The sequence below is a fragment of the Ambystoma mexicanum genome, chromosome 6q (genome assembly GCF_040938575.1).
Source record: "Ambystoma mexicanum isolate Mex_15411 chromosome 6q, UKY_AmexF1_1, whole genome shotgun sequence".
NCBI lineage: Eukaryota > Metazoa > Chordata > Amphibia > Caudata > Ambystomatidae > Ambystoma > Ambystoma mexicanum.
This window is the reverse complement of record NC_090937.1, coordinates 1,588,189,867-1,588,209,216: the sequence shown is the minus strand read 5'-3', so window position 1 is coordinate 1,588,209,216 and position 19,350 is coordinate 1,588,189,867. Positions and strand designations below refer to the sequence as shown.

At 45.0% G+C, this 19,350-nt stretch overlaps 1 protein-coding gene across 2 annotated transcripts in view; it reads left to right on the top strand.

Moving 5' to 3' along the window:
- The window catches only part of PRADC1 (protease associated domain containing 1), a 186,413-nt gene that overhangs the window by 25,405 nt on the left and 141,658 nt on the right, over nucleotides 1–19,350 (top strand). For both annotated transcript variants that reach the window (XR_011282318.1, XM_069632309.1), the window contains exons 2-3: nucleotides 8,905–9,005; nucleotides 9,426–9,535. Coding sequence is in view for 1 of the 2 variants with exons in the window: in XM_069632309.1 (XP_069488410.1) it covers nucleotides 8,905–9,005; nucleotides 9,426–9,535 (211 nt within the window). In the remaining variant the exon portion in view is untranslated. The remainder of the gene's footprint in view (nucleotides 1–8,904; nucleotides 9,006–9,425; nucleotides 9,536–19,350) is intronic.

The following is a 19,350-nucleotide window of genomic DNA, read 5'->3' as shown; positions in this document are numbered from 1 at the left end:
CCTATTTCATAGGGATAAAAGGACATTTGTCAAGTCATTACTGGGACATTATAAGTAATCGCCATCACATGGTGATCGCTCAAGTTAGTAGGTATGACCTGGAAATCAGAGATCCATGGAAGTGAGTGTCTAGAAACAAACTGATAATCGATGATACCAGTCAACTGGCCTCTATGCCAAGTGGGTTGAGGAGGAGTATCACCAGAGATGCAGCCATTTAGCATCACCATGTTTCTTGCCTTTATGAGGGTTAGCCAATTTTTGGCTCTGTGTGTCAAGGTTTTGCCAGTGTTAGTTATGCAGTGAGTGCTAAAGTCACCAGTGATCAGTATCGTGCTGATATAAGGGTCAGTATCTATAGCCTCAAATAGATTATTCACAAGTGACATAAATTCATTGTCCTTGATCTTAATAGGGTTCCAATACAGGTGGATAATAGCAAATATTACCTCACAGTCTTTAATTTGGTATCTGAGTAATTGTAGTCTTGGATGAGGATTCAGCCAAGCACAAAGCTCTCCGGGCGAGGACAAATTTAAACCACAGAAACGTCCAATCATTGGCCGACCCTGAGGCTGTTTAATTGCAGGAACTGCACAAATCTGGCGATTTGGCCATAAAGGCGTCTCAGTGAGCCAGGTCTCTTGCAAAAGGACCATGTCAAACGGATTAAGTATAGATACTGTATTCAAGTTCATCAAATGGGAGTGCCCTGTCATATTCCATATACCCATTTGTATTTTAGTTTTGCTGGTAACAATATTAAGCTAGTTTTGAAGTTGAATCAATATGTATATATCTTTTTTTTTGCCTTTTCAAGCCATGACCAAGTCATTGGTTCGTGCTCAATGGTCTTAGGCATTACTTTGTCATAGTAGACTTCTCTCTCTTGATCTGCCCAGAGTTGCCCTGACAGTTTATCACAAGGACATAATTTTGTGTTATATATCCAGAAGGCGATTTCTGCGTATCTTTGGCATCAGTATCTGAAGGTATATCTTGCTTCCTAGATTTGTGTTCTTTACTCGTTAATTTAAACCCATAGGTTTCAATGGCTTCCTTCACATGCCAAATAGCTTGTTTTATCATAAGAGATGGAACACGAAATACAGCGGAGTCTCTTTGTCTATTTTGAATTATCGTTATCGCTTGTAGGTCTTTTGACCTGATTGCATTCAATGGTTTAATTGTTTTAAATCATTCCAATAAGGTTGATCTATTAGGGTATGGATTAGATTCCTCTCTATTGAACATTTGTATCAACATTGATTCAGGATCTGCATTGTAAATTAGATTTTTCACATCACTATGCGTGTTGTTTTTTTTATTTGCCAGTGTGTGAAGAGGAAACTCTAGGTTTCTCACGCACTCGGTTCATCTGGGGGTGTGTTACAGGATCTCGTGGTCCATGTGCCCGAGATCTTTTTTCTGCTGGTGTCATGAAGCGTGTAGGTGACTGTCTACCATTTGGATTTACATGTTTCATTAGTGACAAGTCACTTGAGTTAAATGGGACATTATTTGAGGCTTCCTGGCTAGAAAATAATGAATGAGTAGTCATGGGCAACAAGGCTGCCATGATAGAGTCAGACTCTTGTTCTGAAAGATCGCTCACATTGGTAATGACTTCCTCCGTGGCAGCCATGTCGCTTTGAGGTTGTTGAACGTGACTTTTTGTTAATCCTCTTACTAACTTACAGCGTAGTAAGTTCATTGAGAAATGTTCGTTTCACTGTATTCCGATTTTTGCTTTTCATGCTCTGTTTATTTATTTTGATTTGATTGGCTCCTGTGTGTTAATTTTCTTTTTTTTTTAGTGTCTTTCATCTGGTAAAGAAATATCATAAACAGGTTCACTAGTTGTAGGCTCAGTTAGTTTGAAGAGGAAGTCGCATCTATATCAGCAACAGCAACAACCGAGGCGGTTTGGGCGGATGTAACATTCACCTCAGGAACGATCATCTCCATTATAGAGATGTCCAATTTAGAATCGATCTCCTGTTGACTCAAGTCTATAAAATGTGATTCTTCAGGATGATATTCGTGAGATATGGAATCTGATTCATACATCTTTTAGTTGGCCAATAATGGAGTTTAGGTCGCCGCCTAATTGTATTTTGTTAACCTCGTCCATAATTAGATTTTTCATTTTGGCCATTTTTATATTAATTTCGTTTTGTTCATTTAAAAATATTTCATAATGTGTATATTATATTAGCCCACCATTTTGACACATTTATCAATTTTCTGATCAAGGTGGTCATACATTTTAGTCTACTAAAAATCCCTGTGCTCAGTACTGCAATAGAGGTGTCCATCGTTGGATAATTCTGGAGTTTAAAACCAAAAGAGGGTCTAGGGGTAGGTCGGATATAAGACATTTCCGACGATGCTGTCGAATTCATGATTTCATTTATCGTTGGAATAGGTAATCTAGGCGAGGCTGATAGGTTAATCTCATTCAGTCCTGCCTCACCTAGCACTGGGGAAGGCAACTGCTGCAGCTGAGTTTCCGGTACGCAAATGACTGGGTTCAGTAAATCCATATTGTCTTTTTGCTGCGTTAGGGACATAGTCATATTTAGACGGCCACAAGGAGTGTGGGCTGTATTTTTCTGAGTGGTTGTCTGCACTTCTGTAGTAAAGGTGCTCTGTGGTTCTACATTAGGGGGTGTGCTAAAAAAAAGGAATTACACCCGCAGCAGTTGCGTTCGTGGACTCTTGAGATGCTACTGCATTATGGACTATTTCAGGGAGCAATACTGGTCCCAGAAAGTTTGCAGATGACGTGCATTTATAAAATAGCATAATTTCTTTTGTCAGCTCGTTAAAACAATCCTTAGGCGGCATTAGTTTTATTCTGTAAATCGGCATTCCCAGTAAGTACGTGTGAATACAGCAAAGGAGCTTCAAAACTATAATTGGCATGTACCTCAATTGGGACAGGAGGCGCTCCAGTGTTCTGATTAGAAAGAGGCGTTGCATTGTCCGTGTTGGAAGTATCCTGTGTCGACTCTTTAGACATGCACATATTGCCTTGGGAGTTAAGCACCATTAATTCCTCGTCCGTGATCAAGGGAGCTAAGGTGTCGTGGCCGTTTCCCGTTGGTACAACCGATTGTGTTAGGGATGCATTTATCGTCAAGTTGTTAGGTATTGTGTCCCGTGGTGGCTTAGGTAGCGGAGACCACATTTTCTTAAGTCTATTCCTCCAGAAAACAGACTTTTAGTGATTGTTTGTTTATTTGTATACTATAGCGCCTATACACAATGTGTTTCAAAGTGCTTCACAGAGGGAGGGAACATGGGAGAATACAATTACATTCTAAAAAGTCCTTGAAACAGATCAGAATTTGAAAAATAACTAGCAGATAGTACAAGTGCAAGGAACAAAAAGGGAGAGGTGAAGGGGGGGGGGAAGGAGACAAAACTAGCAGTAACATTACTATGCCTGATGACAATTGTTGCAGTGCAAGAGTGATATGAGGAGGGTGGAGGAGGGGAGGTGGAGAGGAATATAAGGGGTAAGGAGAGGAACAACCAAGTGACTATCCATTTGGTAAAAGACTGTTCAAGATAGTAAAGAGGAGGGAGTGGGAGGATAGGAACAAGAAGGGGGGGGAGGAAAGGGGAGACAGACAAGCTATTTATCAGTGGTCACAGGGACCAATGATAAGAGTAAGTGCTGAGAAAAAGGTGGAGGGAGCAGGAAGGATGCAAAGACCGGCGGCTACGAATTACTATGTCTGACGGCAGTTGGGGTTGTGCCGGAAATTGACAGAAGGAGGGAAAAGAACGGGAGGAGGGGAGAATAGGGAGAGGTAGGAGAAAAAGGAGTGGGGGAACAGGGCATTAGGCAGGACAGGGAAAGAGGGGGGCTGGAGATCATTAAGGGGGAGCAAGGGGACACCACAAGGAGCAGGAAGTGGGGAGGTGGGAGTAGACAATGGCGAGACGGGGGGCACAAGGACACACTGGTGGGGATCAGGGGGCACAAGGACACACTGGCGGGGGGGTGGTCTTTTAGTTTGTGCATTTTCCGTATTGCATGAACACATGAAGTTGATAGAGAGCCTTCGCTGGTCCACACTTTTAGCAGTCCGGTACGGGGGATGTGGGCCCAGCATTCCTGATTTCAATGTGTACATGCGTTTGGGAGGTAACGAGGACGAAAGCATGGAATTACTACTGTGGCTCACTGTGGACAGAATTGTTGTCAAAAACAGAACCGCAAAAAAGAGCCCCCTGCAGAGCACCGACTGCCCAGCAGTCAGCAGGTGCATTCATCCTGGAAGCACGTGCGCAGCAGCTGATTTTATGCTCTGTAACAAGTGGGTGGAGCAATCCTTAGGAGAAGAGAGAAATACAGCGTTTTAACCTCTATAAATGTCTGTATTAGTAATAATGCGGTTGCTAATACAGTCCTACCACGTTGAAACAGAAAGAGGAAAGCTTGCAAATCCAGATCCAAAAAGAGAAGGCGTAGCCGGCAGACAAACAGTTAACACTCGGCAGGAAGCACTCTTGCTGAAAGTGTGCCCTTATTGCCTATGGGGACCTGGCAATTTTACTTTCCTTCCATGCCTCTTTTTACTGTCCGTCGGCCATTCCCATATTCTGGCACCATCATTTGGGGCGTTTTGTCTTGACCCCTGCTCTCCTCAGTCTTCAACCTCTTCCATCTGCATCAACGTCAGGCCTTCCTCACACGTGGTGATCCGCTGCTCTTTGCCCTCCGATCTAAACAGCAGACCGAAAGGGAATGTCCATTTGTAGGCGATCCGTTTTGCAATTATTGCCCTTGTGACTGGTTGCATCATTTTCCTCTAATGTAATGTAGATGGCGCCAAGTCTTGGTATAAATGGACCTGGGTCCCATTGGTTGACACATCTTGTTGCGCTCTTGCCGCTCTAAGTATTTCCTCCTTCATGATGTAGGTGGTTAAGTCTACTAAAACGTCTGGGGGTCTTGCCCCTGGGTCCCTTTTCTTGGGTCCTTTTCTATGCACCCTGTCGATTAATATATCCCCAGGTTGCGTACCGGTCAAGAGGCTGCTGAAGCAGTGCTGCATTGCGTCTTTTAAATCACTGTCTGTAACTATCTCTGTCATTAAGTTCTCTTCTGACCTCCTGGAGTGATGTCTTGAGCTCTTATTTCATCTTCCCAAATTGTTCCTGGAAGGAGTCCATCATCCTACTTTCCATCCCTCTCAAACAGTCTTGCAACTCCTCTTTATTTAATGCCATTGTGGACGGTTTCTCGCTATTGTCCTTTCACCCTGCTCCTTTTGCCAGTTGAGACGCTTGTGGTTCTTATCCCGCACTGTCTTCCCTGTCCTTACTTGTAACGGGTTAGGCACCAGTTTCAGCTTTTACGGTGCTCCTTTTGCTCTGCTTCTGTTGCTGTTGTGTCGCCTGTCCGCTTCGTCGCGCTCTCCTGCAGCTCCAGAGGGGTGGATCCACCACTCTCTCCAGGCTTCGATGTTGCACCTTAACGGGCCGCCGCTTCAGCTGCTGTCCCTCCTATCACTGTGTACGAGGGGATCGTCCTGTCCTCAAATCTTTAGAGCAGCAATTATTTGTTGCAGTAATTATTCAAACCTCCAGAAATCAACAGTAAGATATTAAAGAATATGTATTCTACTGGAAAAGGAATTATCCAACCACTGGAATAAAACTACTGTTGCCTTTTTTAATTTGGCTACACATGTAGGTTTTCAAAAGGAGAGTGAAACAAAACACTTTAAATAAAGTAAGTAACAGGGTTCTCAAGTGTTATATGAAAGCAAATCCAAAAAGTGCAATACTGATAGGTGCAATACTGATTGGGATAGGACCCAATCAGCAAGCTGAAGGTACAATCATACTGAATTTGTACCTACAACCAGCACTACCCAAGGGAGACCTGCTTACACTTGGCCCCAGAAGAAGGCTTTAACACTACTTAGCCGAAACGTCTGAGGTCACCATGTTCCCACCGGAACGATTATGAACGTTGACCACCAGAATCACGACTACTTCGACCAGTTATTTGGTTATCCTTCCTAAGCCAGGCTACAGCAGACCCTATTTTTTTAAGGTCTAAATCGCACCCACAAGTGGACCAGCCCACCAGTTCTCCGGACAGAACCCTGCCATCGGATGAACAAACCTTTGTGGCTCATAAAAACGTGTGTCTTTTCTGGTAACACTTGCACACCTGAAACACCAGAGATCCGTTGTGGACTGCTTAGGCTTAAAGCAGTTGCATTTGAAACACTCACTGCATTTGGTGTATTTTCTGTACATTCTCTTGGACTAATATGAAGTAATATGGATCATTCCTTTTCCAGTAATGCATATTCTTTAATATCTTAGTGTTGATTTCTGGAGGTTTGAATAATTACTGCAACAAATAATTGCAGCTCTAAAGATTTGAGGACAGGACTACCCCCTCGTACACAGTATTATTTCAGCCTTTTCGTCCTGCCCGACCCTATGCTGTCCCTTATGTTACAAGTCCCTCCTATCACAGCAAACCCATCCGGCGTCCACCACATTGTTGGAGGTGATCTTCTCTGCCTGTCATCCCTCCGCTGCTTCGTTGGCGGGCAGGTGGGCATGTTCTTTCCCTCGTTTTGTCACTTGAAGCTTTCGGCAGGCTCTACTGTGCAGTTTCCGCCGCTAGCTTAGCAATCTCTAAGCTAGCGCCGGGGCTCGTAGCAGATGGATTCAGTGGCGAGAGCTCTTGATGAATATAGCTCGCCTCCTCTGCATGTTTTGGGAGTAGGGAGGATACTCTGTCCCGATCTCTGTTATTGCTAATGTCCCCTTATGAAGCTGCCCGGACAGAACACAGATTTGTGCACCCTCACGGAGCGGCAGCCATCTTGGAATGCACCATTGTTTTTTCATGCATCCCGCCGCATGCCCAGTGTCCTGACCATGTGCTCCACCCATGCCCTCTTATTGCTGTTAGACTCTCCCTTTCCTCTCTTTTCTACTGATACTGCTCTCTTTTCCCCTTGAATGTTCCCTCTCCAACCCCATGTGCCCTCTCTGCTCACCGCCTAGCTGCACATAACCCCTCCGTACCCTCTCGTTTGACTGCTGAGCAAACATCTACAGTTTTTAATGTAACGAGTGTCTCACTTTTGTTTAAAACCTTTTTGGCAAAAAGTATGGGGTAAATACATTTATTTATTTCCTTATTGTAAAGTGGGCAATCGCAATAAAGTGCTTTTTACACTCTTATATATTGCGAAAAGGGCATTTATCCAAGATGTTCACATTTCATTTGGAAGTGAAAACGTAAAGCTGAAGCATATTGACTGTAAATGTTATGACTGATCCAGTCTTGGATGTCCAGTTCATACCTGAAGCTCAACCCCTTCAAAACCGATGTCCTACTTCTCACCAACAACATCGGACACCCAGACAAACAGACCTGGCTATCAATATGTACCTTTAGGGCTCCACACCCAAGCTCACCTCCTGCGCTAAGTCCCTCGGGCTCCACATTGACAAACACCTCTTCTTCAACACACACATAGCTAAGAAAACTCAGACAGTTTGGTACCAGTACCTTCCTTCCTTCCTTCCTGCTGCATGCCTCATCAAGGGTCTATGCAGATAAGACCACATCAACCCGGCCCTCATGGACCTTCACTGGCTCCCACTGCATGGACAAACTACCTTCACGTCTTCCTGCATCATATCTAAGGCAGTTGCTGTCAAGTAACTCACATCTCTGGTGTACAGTGCAGCACCAGAAGGGCAGGACATGGGGAGAGAGGGGGAGAGAGGGGGAGAGAGGGGGAGAGAGGGGGAGAGAGGGAACGTGAAGTGGGGCGTGAGCATCTAGTGATGTCTGCGTTGGGGGGCGGCTGATCTGAGTTAGTGCCACGAGGGCACTTGAACTGATGGCAATCCGATCAATGGATGAGATTAGCACAAGATGGTACCCGACCCGTCGTTTTTGCATATGTTAAAGTGAGAAAACACAGTAAGTTGCATTGGAATTTTGTTTAAGAACGATTGATGTATGCTCTAAAATACATGTCCGATCGATTGGGCCAGTACAAGATCTGACCAAGCTACCCCTTTAATGTAGTCAAATTACTGAATTTGACCTTGGCCTACGCATGCTGTGCACACACTGCAGAGTTCCTAATTGAGTGGAGCTGGGATCTACTTAGCTCCTGCGTGTAGCCAAGAAGAACCTTGTCAGAATTAAATCAACAACCACCAGAAGCTACCTTTGCCTCCAAAGGCCAACCGATGCTGAACAGAAACACCTATGTGAAGTTAACTTTGAGCTTTAGGGGCAATCAATAAATAAACGCTAGGATACAACATTTAAAGCATAAGGGATCATAAATAAAGGACAAAATGATAGGTTTGCATTTTATGTAGAAGATATAGAAGCTGCTTTTAGCTCCTGCTTATCCAATCTTCATTTTGATTCCCTGCACTGTAATGCTTTTCCATGGTCCACTTAATGTGAACATGTAATTTTTAATAATATATATTTTTCAAATGGTATAGACAATATCGCAGCAGCACAGGCTCGACAACATTGCACACAACTATATTGACAGTTTACAAAATAAGCCTTTTCCTTGAATTATGAACCTTCTGTCTTTTTGGAGGTCCAAACAGTGGCACACACAAATATGCCATGCTAATAGTTGTTTCCACGTTCATTTTTATTGTCCATCACTTCTTTACATAACTATTATGTGATGGAGGAATATGTTTCCTAATGGGTTATTCACACCAATTCTTATATTGGGGTATGCCAACGTATACACTTTGTTTAGCTTACTCTAAGTCTACCTTTAAGGACATCCTTATTTCTATTTGGTTTTAATAAAACCTTCCTTGCTCTAACTTTAGAACTGTTATTATTTATTTTCTGTTCAGGACTGCACATCAATGAGTATTTGTATTTTCAAGTGCTGAGCCCTGGGGACATTCGCTACATCTTTTCTGCTACCCCAGCTAAGGATTTTGGGGGCATATTTGTAAGTATTCATTGAGTGAGTTGTAAAGTATTTCCCTGCATTTCCAATTCTGGTCTCTACCTTCTTTGTTAAAGGTTAACATGCTATGTCCCCTGCACAGCCTTCATTTGACTTATCTTGGCCTTCTTACCAAACCCAAATTCTGCTTAATCTAGAAGGGTAGCCATGCTTTCTTTGCTGTCGCTCCTTCTCCTTAGAACTCTTCATGCATACCTCAAATCTATTACCCTAGCTGAATTCTGTCATAAACTTAAATCTTCATTGCTCTCCTTCTTCAACTTGGGTTCTACTTTCGATGTTTCCAAGGTTAGCGCCAATAATCTTTTCTGTACACGCGCTCCAAAAATACAACATGGACATAGTGGCGTGCCACCCTGTATCACACACTTTTACATGTTGTCTCTCTATTCTTTGACACAGAACAAACGCTATGACGTGATTCATCTGGTGCCAGCAGATCCGCCGGAGGCTTGTGGAGAGCTAAGTAATGGAGTCTTCATTCAAGACCAGATTGCTTTGGTGGAGCGTGGGTAAGCATGAGAGTGGAAGTACACATGAAATGAAGGAGAGTGCAAGTAGAAAGTGCTGGAGTAATCAAGATTTTTTTTCCCTTGGACCTCAAGTCGTTCAGCCCCTTTCTTTCTGTTATCTTCGTTCACATCATACTAAATCAAATCCATCCATGAGAAGGCGTCCATAGTGGAACACTTTAGAATTTGTTCCATTGTGCAGCTTGAAGCAACCGATTGGGCGCTACATGAATACCAGAAGTACTAAAACCAGTTAAAAACTATTTTATCCTTTCCAACCACTTGAAGCGGTAAAGCAAGTTATTTTTTGGCACTACCGTTTTAAAATGACTTGTGAGAAATCAAATTCCAGGGTATCGGTGGTCCAGGGGTTGAATATCTGTTTTAAACCATTCATCAGCCCCACACTTCTCATATACCAGAATGGATCTGAACAGATTGGAATAAACAGGCATACAAATAAAATTATAAACCCCCCTTGTTCAATTTTTTTGTAATGTGGAGCAACCGGCAGGCTTATCTACTCTAAAGGTTGAGGATCGTAGGTTAGTTGCAACACAGTTAAAATACTATTACCCAAATGATAAAAGGAGTATCCAGTTAATGTTGTATAGAAATATCTACTTTATTATTATAACAGTCTGTCTAACAACACTACAAAATACAACCTACCCCAGGGGTCGAAAATAAGATTGTAAAAGGAGGAGCTAAAAGCAACTCTTGGGTATCCAGCAGCCAGGGACTAGGAGCTACAAATGGGGGACGAGGAGCTAGTTCTGCAAATCCAGCTTACAACTATGATGCAGACTTAATATTTTGACTATTATTTATGACCCCTTATTTTTTAAATGGTGTATAGATGTGAACTAATATTTATAAATTGTCCACAATGCACAGTTAAATTCACATAGATATGTTTGCTTGGCATGAGTTGGCCCGTTGAGCCAAAAGTAGCTGCTGGTATGAAGTAAGCCAGGCTCTTCTAGGCTACAAGCAGGAGCTAAATAGCTCCCAGCTCCCCTCAATTTCAATCCCTGCCTCCCTGTAAAGGAATGCAGAAGACAGACAGTTTCAAAGAAGGAACAGGTTTGCACTCTGGATACTGACAGGAGGGTAGTCGGTATGGTTAATTAAAAAGGGTATTTTTCTCCTCTAGCATGGTTTTCCCCTCAATGGGAGGTTGCCCCCTTCCATATATATTCCTGATGGTTGATTATACAGATGTGAGTGTTGATGGTATTTCCTGTGATCTAAATTGATAGAGCATGAATGGATATGAATATCAGACTTCTGTCTTGTTTTACTTGGTTTTTCTTCCTTCTGCACATTGGGCAATTGACTCTTTCCTCCTCCCGCCATGGATGAGAGGGTTGGAATTGGCGAAAATGAGATCTGGATTAGGCTTCCTGGAATCGATGTATCCCATGAAGGTGTCCAGGACTACCTCCGCTTTTCTATAGCCCCATCAGAATACAGCATCTTGCCTGGGGTATTCCCAAAAAGGCAACCCCTGGATTCCCCTAAACAGGGTAATCCTCCTACGTCCAGGTTTGGGATCCAAAAGTGATGGCCCTCCTCTGGCCGCATGACTAGAGGACTCTCAGGGTCTTAATGGGAGAATACCCCTAGGTTTCTCACAATTGTTTATATCTAACAAGTCTCTACATCCAAACGTAAACAGGGTTCAATAATTCTTCATTATTCTTGTATTGAGGTTTAATTTATTTCAGGAGATGATGTCCAGTTTTCCATTTTGTTAGAAAGTACAGTTTTACCCATTTGTGTCTTGCTTGTAAGGGGCTCTGGCCAAAAATATATTGTTAAAACAATGGTATTGTGAGTGGAGACTTGCAGGAAAGGCTGTCTGACGGTTTTGAATTGTGCAGACGTTTCTCTTCTTTTTTCTTATCCATTTAAGAGCTGTGTATACATGAATTATGACTTCCTACAATTACAGTGACCCCTCTCAAACGTAGTGTATGGATGCAAGTGCTTTCACTATTGACAACCGGCAGTCACAAGACTAGATGTTTTTTTAACTGCTCTTCTTCTCAAAGAGACAATCGCAATAAACAAATACAAACAATTATAATCTTGAATATCTTGAACCATCATCGCAATAAAACTGAGTTGGCCAAACACTCCATGTTAGGCAAGATTGTATGCAGTACCCTTTGGGTGCACTACAACAACCATGTCCTCCTGGCAATAGGAAACCAACCTTTTGTATAAGTCTGTACTACACAGGTTGGTAGCGTGTTGAGCAACCAGGCTTATCTCAAGAGGGGTCAATGTGAGCTTTAGTGGAGTTACACAGAGATTCACAGTGACAAGTATTCAAATAAACTCTTACACACAAGGTTTCTTGATTAAACAATTATTAATGTATTTAACAGTCAGTTAGAGTAAGCCTTCTTCAGAAGGGAGCAATATAAAACAACACACAAATATACTTCAAAATACACACTCTTAGTTTTCTAAATAAGTAAGTACCCTTTTGGGATGGCCGACATACACTACCTACACCCTCAGGTGACTTCAATAGTTAGGGTGCTGGGGACATTAATATATCACTGTTGCATTTAGAATATTTGAGAGGAGTGTCAAAGAAAAGAGGTTTCAGAATAAGGCAAGTATTCATGCAATTATTCTTAAGTAGGTAAGTACTTTAAAAATAACTCTCCAATGCCAAGTCAGTTAACCCATAAGCAAGAGAGAAGAGTCATTCAGGGAGCCAGGCCCGCCAATGTTAAGTTAGCAAAAGTCAAGGTGAACTGAAGCACTTCTTGCAGGTAAGTAGAAAGTCTTTCACAATGTTTAGAAGTCTTTATAGAAAAGAAGAAATCAAAGTAGGGCTACAAGCTTGTTAGGCTTGTGAGGTAAAAAAGCTGTTAGCAACTCTACATATGCAACCAACTAGGACAAGTGAGGTTACACAACAAGAGGCAAGTTCTCTTAGACTGTACAGTACCTTTTGGTTGAAGAAAAGTGCAGCAGAGGACTTCTGTTCCTGTGCAGCTCTGCAAATCCTGGTGTTCCTGGGCCTCAGTCTTGTGGACAAAAGGGAGGACATCTGGGGACTCCTGCACTGTAATGAGATGGTTACCGACCGCAACCAGCAATCTTCAAACAAGTGACACTTCGGTGTTTCAGCTCCTCGCTGTTAGGGAGAATTCTCCAGAATGGCTAATTTCCCTTACCTACTGAGTCCCCCAGCAGCTTTGCTGGATTTCTAGGATTTATTTTTTCACCTGGTAAGAGTGTGAGCCTTTTTCTCCACTCTTACAGGTGTTTTGCTATGTGTATTTCTACTGTTCGTGTGATCTTGGGAACTGGAGCCTGACCTACTCCATGTGCACCACTTTTTGTGTGTTACACAGCACCTTCAGTGCAGTGTCACAGGGTTGTCTTTGAGACTTCCCACTGACTCCATTTTTCTGGGGCTGACTACTGTCCCCCAGAAACAGGTAACCTTGCCATTAACTTTATATAGTCACGTTAAACCACAGACCCAGTACACCCGATCTTACATGGAGTATTGGAAAGGGTTAACTCTTATCCCTTTTTGTCTGTACCTCTTGGAGCTTTGTTTCGCTCCGTTAACATTAAGACTAGGCTGGTGGCAGTGGTATCTACCCTAACTTTTCTACCGCGATTAATTAAATAAACGTGGTAATGTTTTAGGCTATTATAATAGCCTCGAACATAAACCCGCTTGACCAAATACATATTATTTTGGTTCCGGCTGGGTTTATTCGCCATTTATTTTTGTTAAAGTCTTTCTCGTGTTTTTCTCTGCGTGGGTATGACTCCTTTGTTCGCTGTCTTTTCGTGGGCATCTGCACAGATGCCCTCCTTAAGGCGCCTGATAGCCTAGGTAGGCAGGATGTGAGGGAGGGATCTTCGGACCCCTTCCATGGGTTCCCTTGGTAATCCAAGTCGCACTCTTGTCTTATAGGCTAAGGGGACTGGCCTTGCCAGGCCAGTCACCCTGCTGTGTGATTGACAGCCAAGCTGTATGAATGGGGGGAAACTGCATAAAAAGCAGGTCTTTGGGACTGGAAGAGCAGAGTCGCCACTGGAACGAAAGAACCAACGAGGAACTGGAAGAAGAGGACTCCTTCCACGACTGAACCGCCCGATGAAGCCCTGCTGCAGGTCCGAATCTCCAACTCTGACGACAGAGCAGGAACTCCAGGAAACCTCTTCCCTTGAGCTGGTGGGACCAACCAGTTTGCCCAAACTGCAAGCCAGGACACCTCCTCTGGTCGAAATCGCTGTACCGAGCTACAGTGGGCCGATAGCCAGGAAGGTCGGACCCTGTTTGGGTTTTAAGGAGTGTTGTTTGGCGCTGCTGCTAGTTTCTTCTCTGGGTAGTGCAGGGCCCTCCCAGCGTCCTACTTCTGATCAGTCCAACAGTCGCTTCAGGAACCGTGAGCCTGCAGGAAGTACCAGGAACGTCTGCCTCAGCTACAGCCCCCTCTCTGTTTTAAGGTACTGTGCAAATCCGGTTGTGCCTTTCGCTCAGCCGCAGTGAAAGTGTTTGAAATCTTTCTCCAATACGAGGGCTTGTCCTTCTCTTCTCTTTGAGCTATCTTTTGTACCAACCAACCAACCAACCTCGTCCGGAATCTGTGCCACAAACCTTACCATGAACTACCCTGAACCGTGTGATCTTGAGCAAAAGACTTTTGAACTATTGACTTTGGCCCTAAGCCTTTTCTAGCTGATCTCCTCACTGTAGTCCCTCTTGGTCAACTGCTCGGAATACTTACCTGTTGGTTTGACCTAATTGCTGATAACTTTGTCTTTCCCTCCTTTTTAAATTGCTGGATTGCCATTTTGCTCCCACTTCATTTTGTGAGCCTAACTTGCCTAGAATTTAAGGGAAGTGGTGTGGTGTATTTATGATTGTGATGTTTAACTTGTTTAGAAAGGTGAACTGTTATACAACTGATAAGTAAATACATATATATTCTTTTACGTATTTGTATTTATTGGTTTATAAAACGCTTTACACCAAAGCGCTGTACAATTGAACAACTTAATACAAAAACATAAACAGTAGAAGCAAATAACAATATGAATCAATCAACAAAACAGCAAGAAGTAGTGGAATAGGGCAGTGTAACGCTCACCTGACTCCCACAGAGAGGCTGACCAGGTCTGGACTGCTGCGGCCTCTTCTTAGGTGATGCGCAGAACTCGGAAGACCGACTGGACAGGACCCCCCCAAATCTCGCATGTCTGACTCGCAGGAGAATCCTTCTGCAGATGGAGAAAGGGGATTAACTAACTACCTGCGGAGGAGCGCGTCGGCCTCCCGCTCCCCTCTTTCACTCTCCTCAGACCACCTCCGAAATTCCCCGTTAACTCTCACCTTAAGGTTTGAAAGGACAAGCTCTTCATCCTGCTTCTGGTGCAGGGGTGCGATTATATCCAGTTACTTCACTGGTGTTCGGATTGGTGAGGATCCAAGCTTACTTGACTTTCCTGGCAAGGTGCCGTAAGTATACTGTTGTAAAAGTTCAAGAGTTGGCCTCCTTTTCTATTTGCCTTTATATTCAGTAGTCCCTCTCTTATTCCTTTTATCACAGGTGCTGAGTGAAGATTTCGCGTAGAGGAAACAATTCGCCGAAGGTAAACTCAGGTGAGTTTATGATGGGTGGTTCCTTTAATGTCCTTATATTCACCCACTAATGCGTGTGTCTTTTTTCCCCATAGGGACCGGGGTACGGTACTGCTGAAGAAGCGGCGCTGACCCGAGATGAGGAAAGATTATCCCACCAATAATCAGGTAAGTCTTATGGCGAAAATCTGGCTTTCCTCAATATGTTCCTTTTGTTCTTCTCTTCCCCCTTAGGCGCAGGTATGCGGTGGATCGTGCAGATGGTTGCTAAGGAGCACGGAGATGCCTCGTGAACAGGTGAGTGGAACGCGGCGCTGCAGCGAGCAACGCGATGCGTTTTTAAAATGAATGTCTTCCCTTAGGATCGCCGGCGTGATGACTCCGGACTCCGGGTAGAAGCAGGTAATGTTCTTCTGTTCACCTTTTCCCTTCTCTTCTTTCCTTTCAGGTGTTCCAGGATGGAGGCGGGCGTGGCTGGAGTCAGGATGCAGGAGCAGACATGGTGAGCGTCCAGCTGCTAGGTGCAGAACAACGCGAAGCATGAGCTGCTGTCTGGGCGTGGCTTAAATAGCCCCCCAAAGTAGTTCCAGGTACGTATTCTTCCCCGGCCACGCCCGAGTGGCAAAATAGTCCCACAGGTAAAATAGTCCCTTCAGGCCTCAAAGAGGTCTCGATCTGGCAGCACGGTCTGCATCAGGTAAGTTCACATAAACACTCCCTTTATGAGCTTGGTGCCTATGGCGCCAGGACTGAGGTCCAAAATGAGCCTGGCGCCAAAGGCGCCAGGACAGTGTCCAAGGGGCCCCTACTAGGGGTTGCTGGCCTTTTCCCCGGGAACATGATGTCTGCTTCCGGGGACGCTGGTCCTGGACTGGTTCTCCGGGAGTAGGCATCATGACAGGCGGGGTGGGGGTCCAGGGGTGAAAGAGGGGGGGGGGGGGGAGGGGGAGGGGGAGGGGGAGGGGGAGGGGGAGGGGGAGGGGGAGGGGGAGGGGGAGGGAGAGGGAGAGGGAGAGGGAGGAAAGGAGAGGAGAGGCAGGAAAGGGAAGGAGTTTCAAGGGGGAGATTGGAGAAGGAGAGATTTAAGGGAGGTGCGGAATGAGGAAAAGGTGGTGGTCAAGCGGATTGCAAGAGGAAGGGATTTCCAGTGCAGGGGGACTAGGTGTTGGAAGGAGTGGAAACAGGAGCGGGTACAGGGGGCCGGGAGAAGGAAATGGTCCGCAGACCGAAGGGAACGAGAGGGAGAGTAGAAAGAGAGTAGGGAGGAGAGATAAGGGGGAGCAAGACAATGGAGAGATTTGAAGACGAGGCAGAGAAAGTGAAATTTAAGTTGGGAGTGAAATGGAAGCCAGGCAAGGGAAGAGAGGGAGGCACAGATGGAGTCGCGGGGGGCGGGGGAGGAGACCGAGGGTACGAACAGCAGAATGGTAGATAGATTTGAGGGGGGCGAGATGAGAAGTAGGTAGTCCAAAGAATAAGGAAGAGCAGTAGAAGAGGCGGAAGAAGATAAGGGAGGAGATTAAGAGTTTGGTAGCATGGAAGGTGAGGGACGGATGGATTTTACGAATATTGAAGAGGTGATAGCGACAGGTGCGAGAAGTGAGAGAGATATGGTGGGAGAAGGAGAGGGAGGAGTCGAAGTGAATGCCTAAATTACGAGCATGGAGGGAGATAGGGAGATTAGAGGGAGGAAAGTGAATGGAAGGTGGAGGAGAGGGAGGCGGGAGAGAGTTAGAAGGGAAGAATACGACTTCAGTTTGTCAGTATTGAGGGAGAGAAAGTGGGAAGACATCCACATCCAGTTTTTTATGGCAGTAAGGCAGGAAGATAGTTTTAGGTGAGAAAGAAAGGAAGAGTTGAGTGTTGCCAGCATAGAAGTGATGGGAGATGCAAAACAAGGAGATAACAGGGGCTAGGAGAGAGGTGTAGAGAGAAAAGAGGAAGGGTCCAAGCACTGAACCTTGAGGTACGCCGTAATCAAAAGGTTGGGTTGGAGAGGACCGGCCGCCCCAAGAAACGGTAAAAGAGCGATAAGAGGATAACCAGTTGAGAACGGAGTCTTTGAACCCAAAGGAAGAAAGAGTCTGGAGAAGAAGGGGATGATCGACGGCAGCGGAGAGAACGAGGAGAATGAGGATAGAGGATTGATTAGAATGTCGAGCAGAGAGGAGGGAGTTAAGGATATAGGAAGAGATGGGAGAGGGTCCGTTGGGGCGGATGTGGGGTGTGCTTTGGAGAGGAGGGTGGAGACTTCAGAAGGGGAGATAGGTGAGATGTAGGACATGCAGGATGATGATGATGGAGGAGGGGAGGGGGGAGTTGTAGAGGGAAAATCCAAGGAGCAGTTGATTTTTTTGCCGAAGGGTAAGGATCTTGGAGGAGAAGAAGTTAGCGAATTCAGAGGGAGAAAGTGTAGAGGTGGAGGAGGGATCAGGAGTGGGAGGGGAGGGGAGAGGAGTCGAGAGAGAGAGTTTGGAAGATACGGCGAGGGTGGGAGGCTTGAGTAGTAGGAGCGTTTAGCCGAGGCAAGACAAGAGTCTAAGAGAGCGTGGTAAGAGAAGTAGGAGGTTTGGTTGGAAAGCGAGGGGGTTTTGAGCCAGAGTCTCTCTAGATGTCGGAGAAGGAGACTCATAGAGAGGAGTTGAGGAGTGAGCCAAGGTTGAGAGGGTTTCCGGGATGGGTGGAAGAGAGAAAGGGGGTAAAGTTGATCAAGTGAGGAGGAAATAGAGGAGGAAAGAGAGGATGGAGCATCGTTCGCTGACAATAAAGAGAAGTCTTGGAGAAAGGGGAGAGAAGAAGAGCAAGTGTCAATAAAGAGGGAAGGATCAAAGTTGCAAAAGTCACGCCGTGAGAAGATTGGAGGAGAGGGGCTAGTAGCGGAGGAGTGTGGGAGGGGAGAAAGAGAGAAGGAGAGTAAGGCATGGTCGGAGAGATAGACAGGAAGAGTGGAGACTGGGGAAGAAGGTTAAGAAGAATTGAAGATGAGGTCTAGGGTGGAGCCCGAGGAATGACCTGGAAACCTAGAGTCAGTGTTTGCCTGAATCATAGTAATTGATGTCCTTTGTGTAACTATCTTGTACTGCTCACTTACTCTTGAGATAAGTCTGGCTGCTCCGCTACTGCTACCACTATAACTGTGTAGTACAGGCTTGTACCAATGGTGAAATTGTACTGTCACTTGTAGTCCTAATTGTGTGTAGTGTTCCCAAAGGGTACTGCATATAATTCTGCCTAACACTTGCGTCTAGCGCAAGTATCAAAACCGCGGTTCCTGGCTGTTGAGATGGACTTTCCGTGCATCTGGGGTCCAGTACTCTGAGGTGGCTCAGGATCGGTCAGTCCTGCTTCCTGGGAGTCCGGAGGATCTTCCAGGAGCTCTTGGTCAGCTTAAAAGCAACGCACATGATCTGGTGTTCCTCTCCCTGGCTATTCGGTTGCAGCAGCAACTGCAGTGGAATTTCAACCAGCTCTGGATGTCCAGGTGGCTTACTTTGGAGTTGATTGGTCCCACCAACTCCAGGGGAGAAGTCGTCTTTGCAGGGCTTCTCTAACGCAGCCCGCGGTAAATGCACACCACGGTAGTTAAAAGTAAACCACTGCCACCATCCATTTATCGAGGAAAGGGTAACATAAAAATGTTATATGAGAAGATAGACAAAGGGGATACTAAGTAACCCCTCCAGCACTCTATTGTAAGATAGTGTGTGCTGGGTCTAGAAAGTTACAAGTGTAAGTAAAGTCAATTCCGCTTCACTGCTCTTGGAAACAGTAGTTTATCCAAGAGAAGATATTTAAACCATGCGGAAATCTAAGACTTCCCTGTGCCCCTGCACTGAAGGTACTGTGTGACACAATGTAAAAGATGATTCCTCTGGAGTTTGTCAGACTCCACAACCAAAAGAAACAGAGTTCAAAATCACATTAAAATACATGAGAGAGTGGGGAAAGAACGGTCTCACTCTCTCCAGGTTAAAAATGAAAAGTCCTAAAATCCTGCTAAATTGCTGGGGGTCTCTAAGGTAGAGAGGAATTAGCACATTGCTTCGAATTATCCCTAACACTCCACAACTTATGGGAGGACCACCGCAGTAATACCAATCGTCTTACCTTCTTCGAAGGCCACAGGTGTCTCTGAGAGGGTCGTCCATGATTCATTTGGGGTCCCCCTTAAGCCAATAAATCTGCA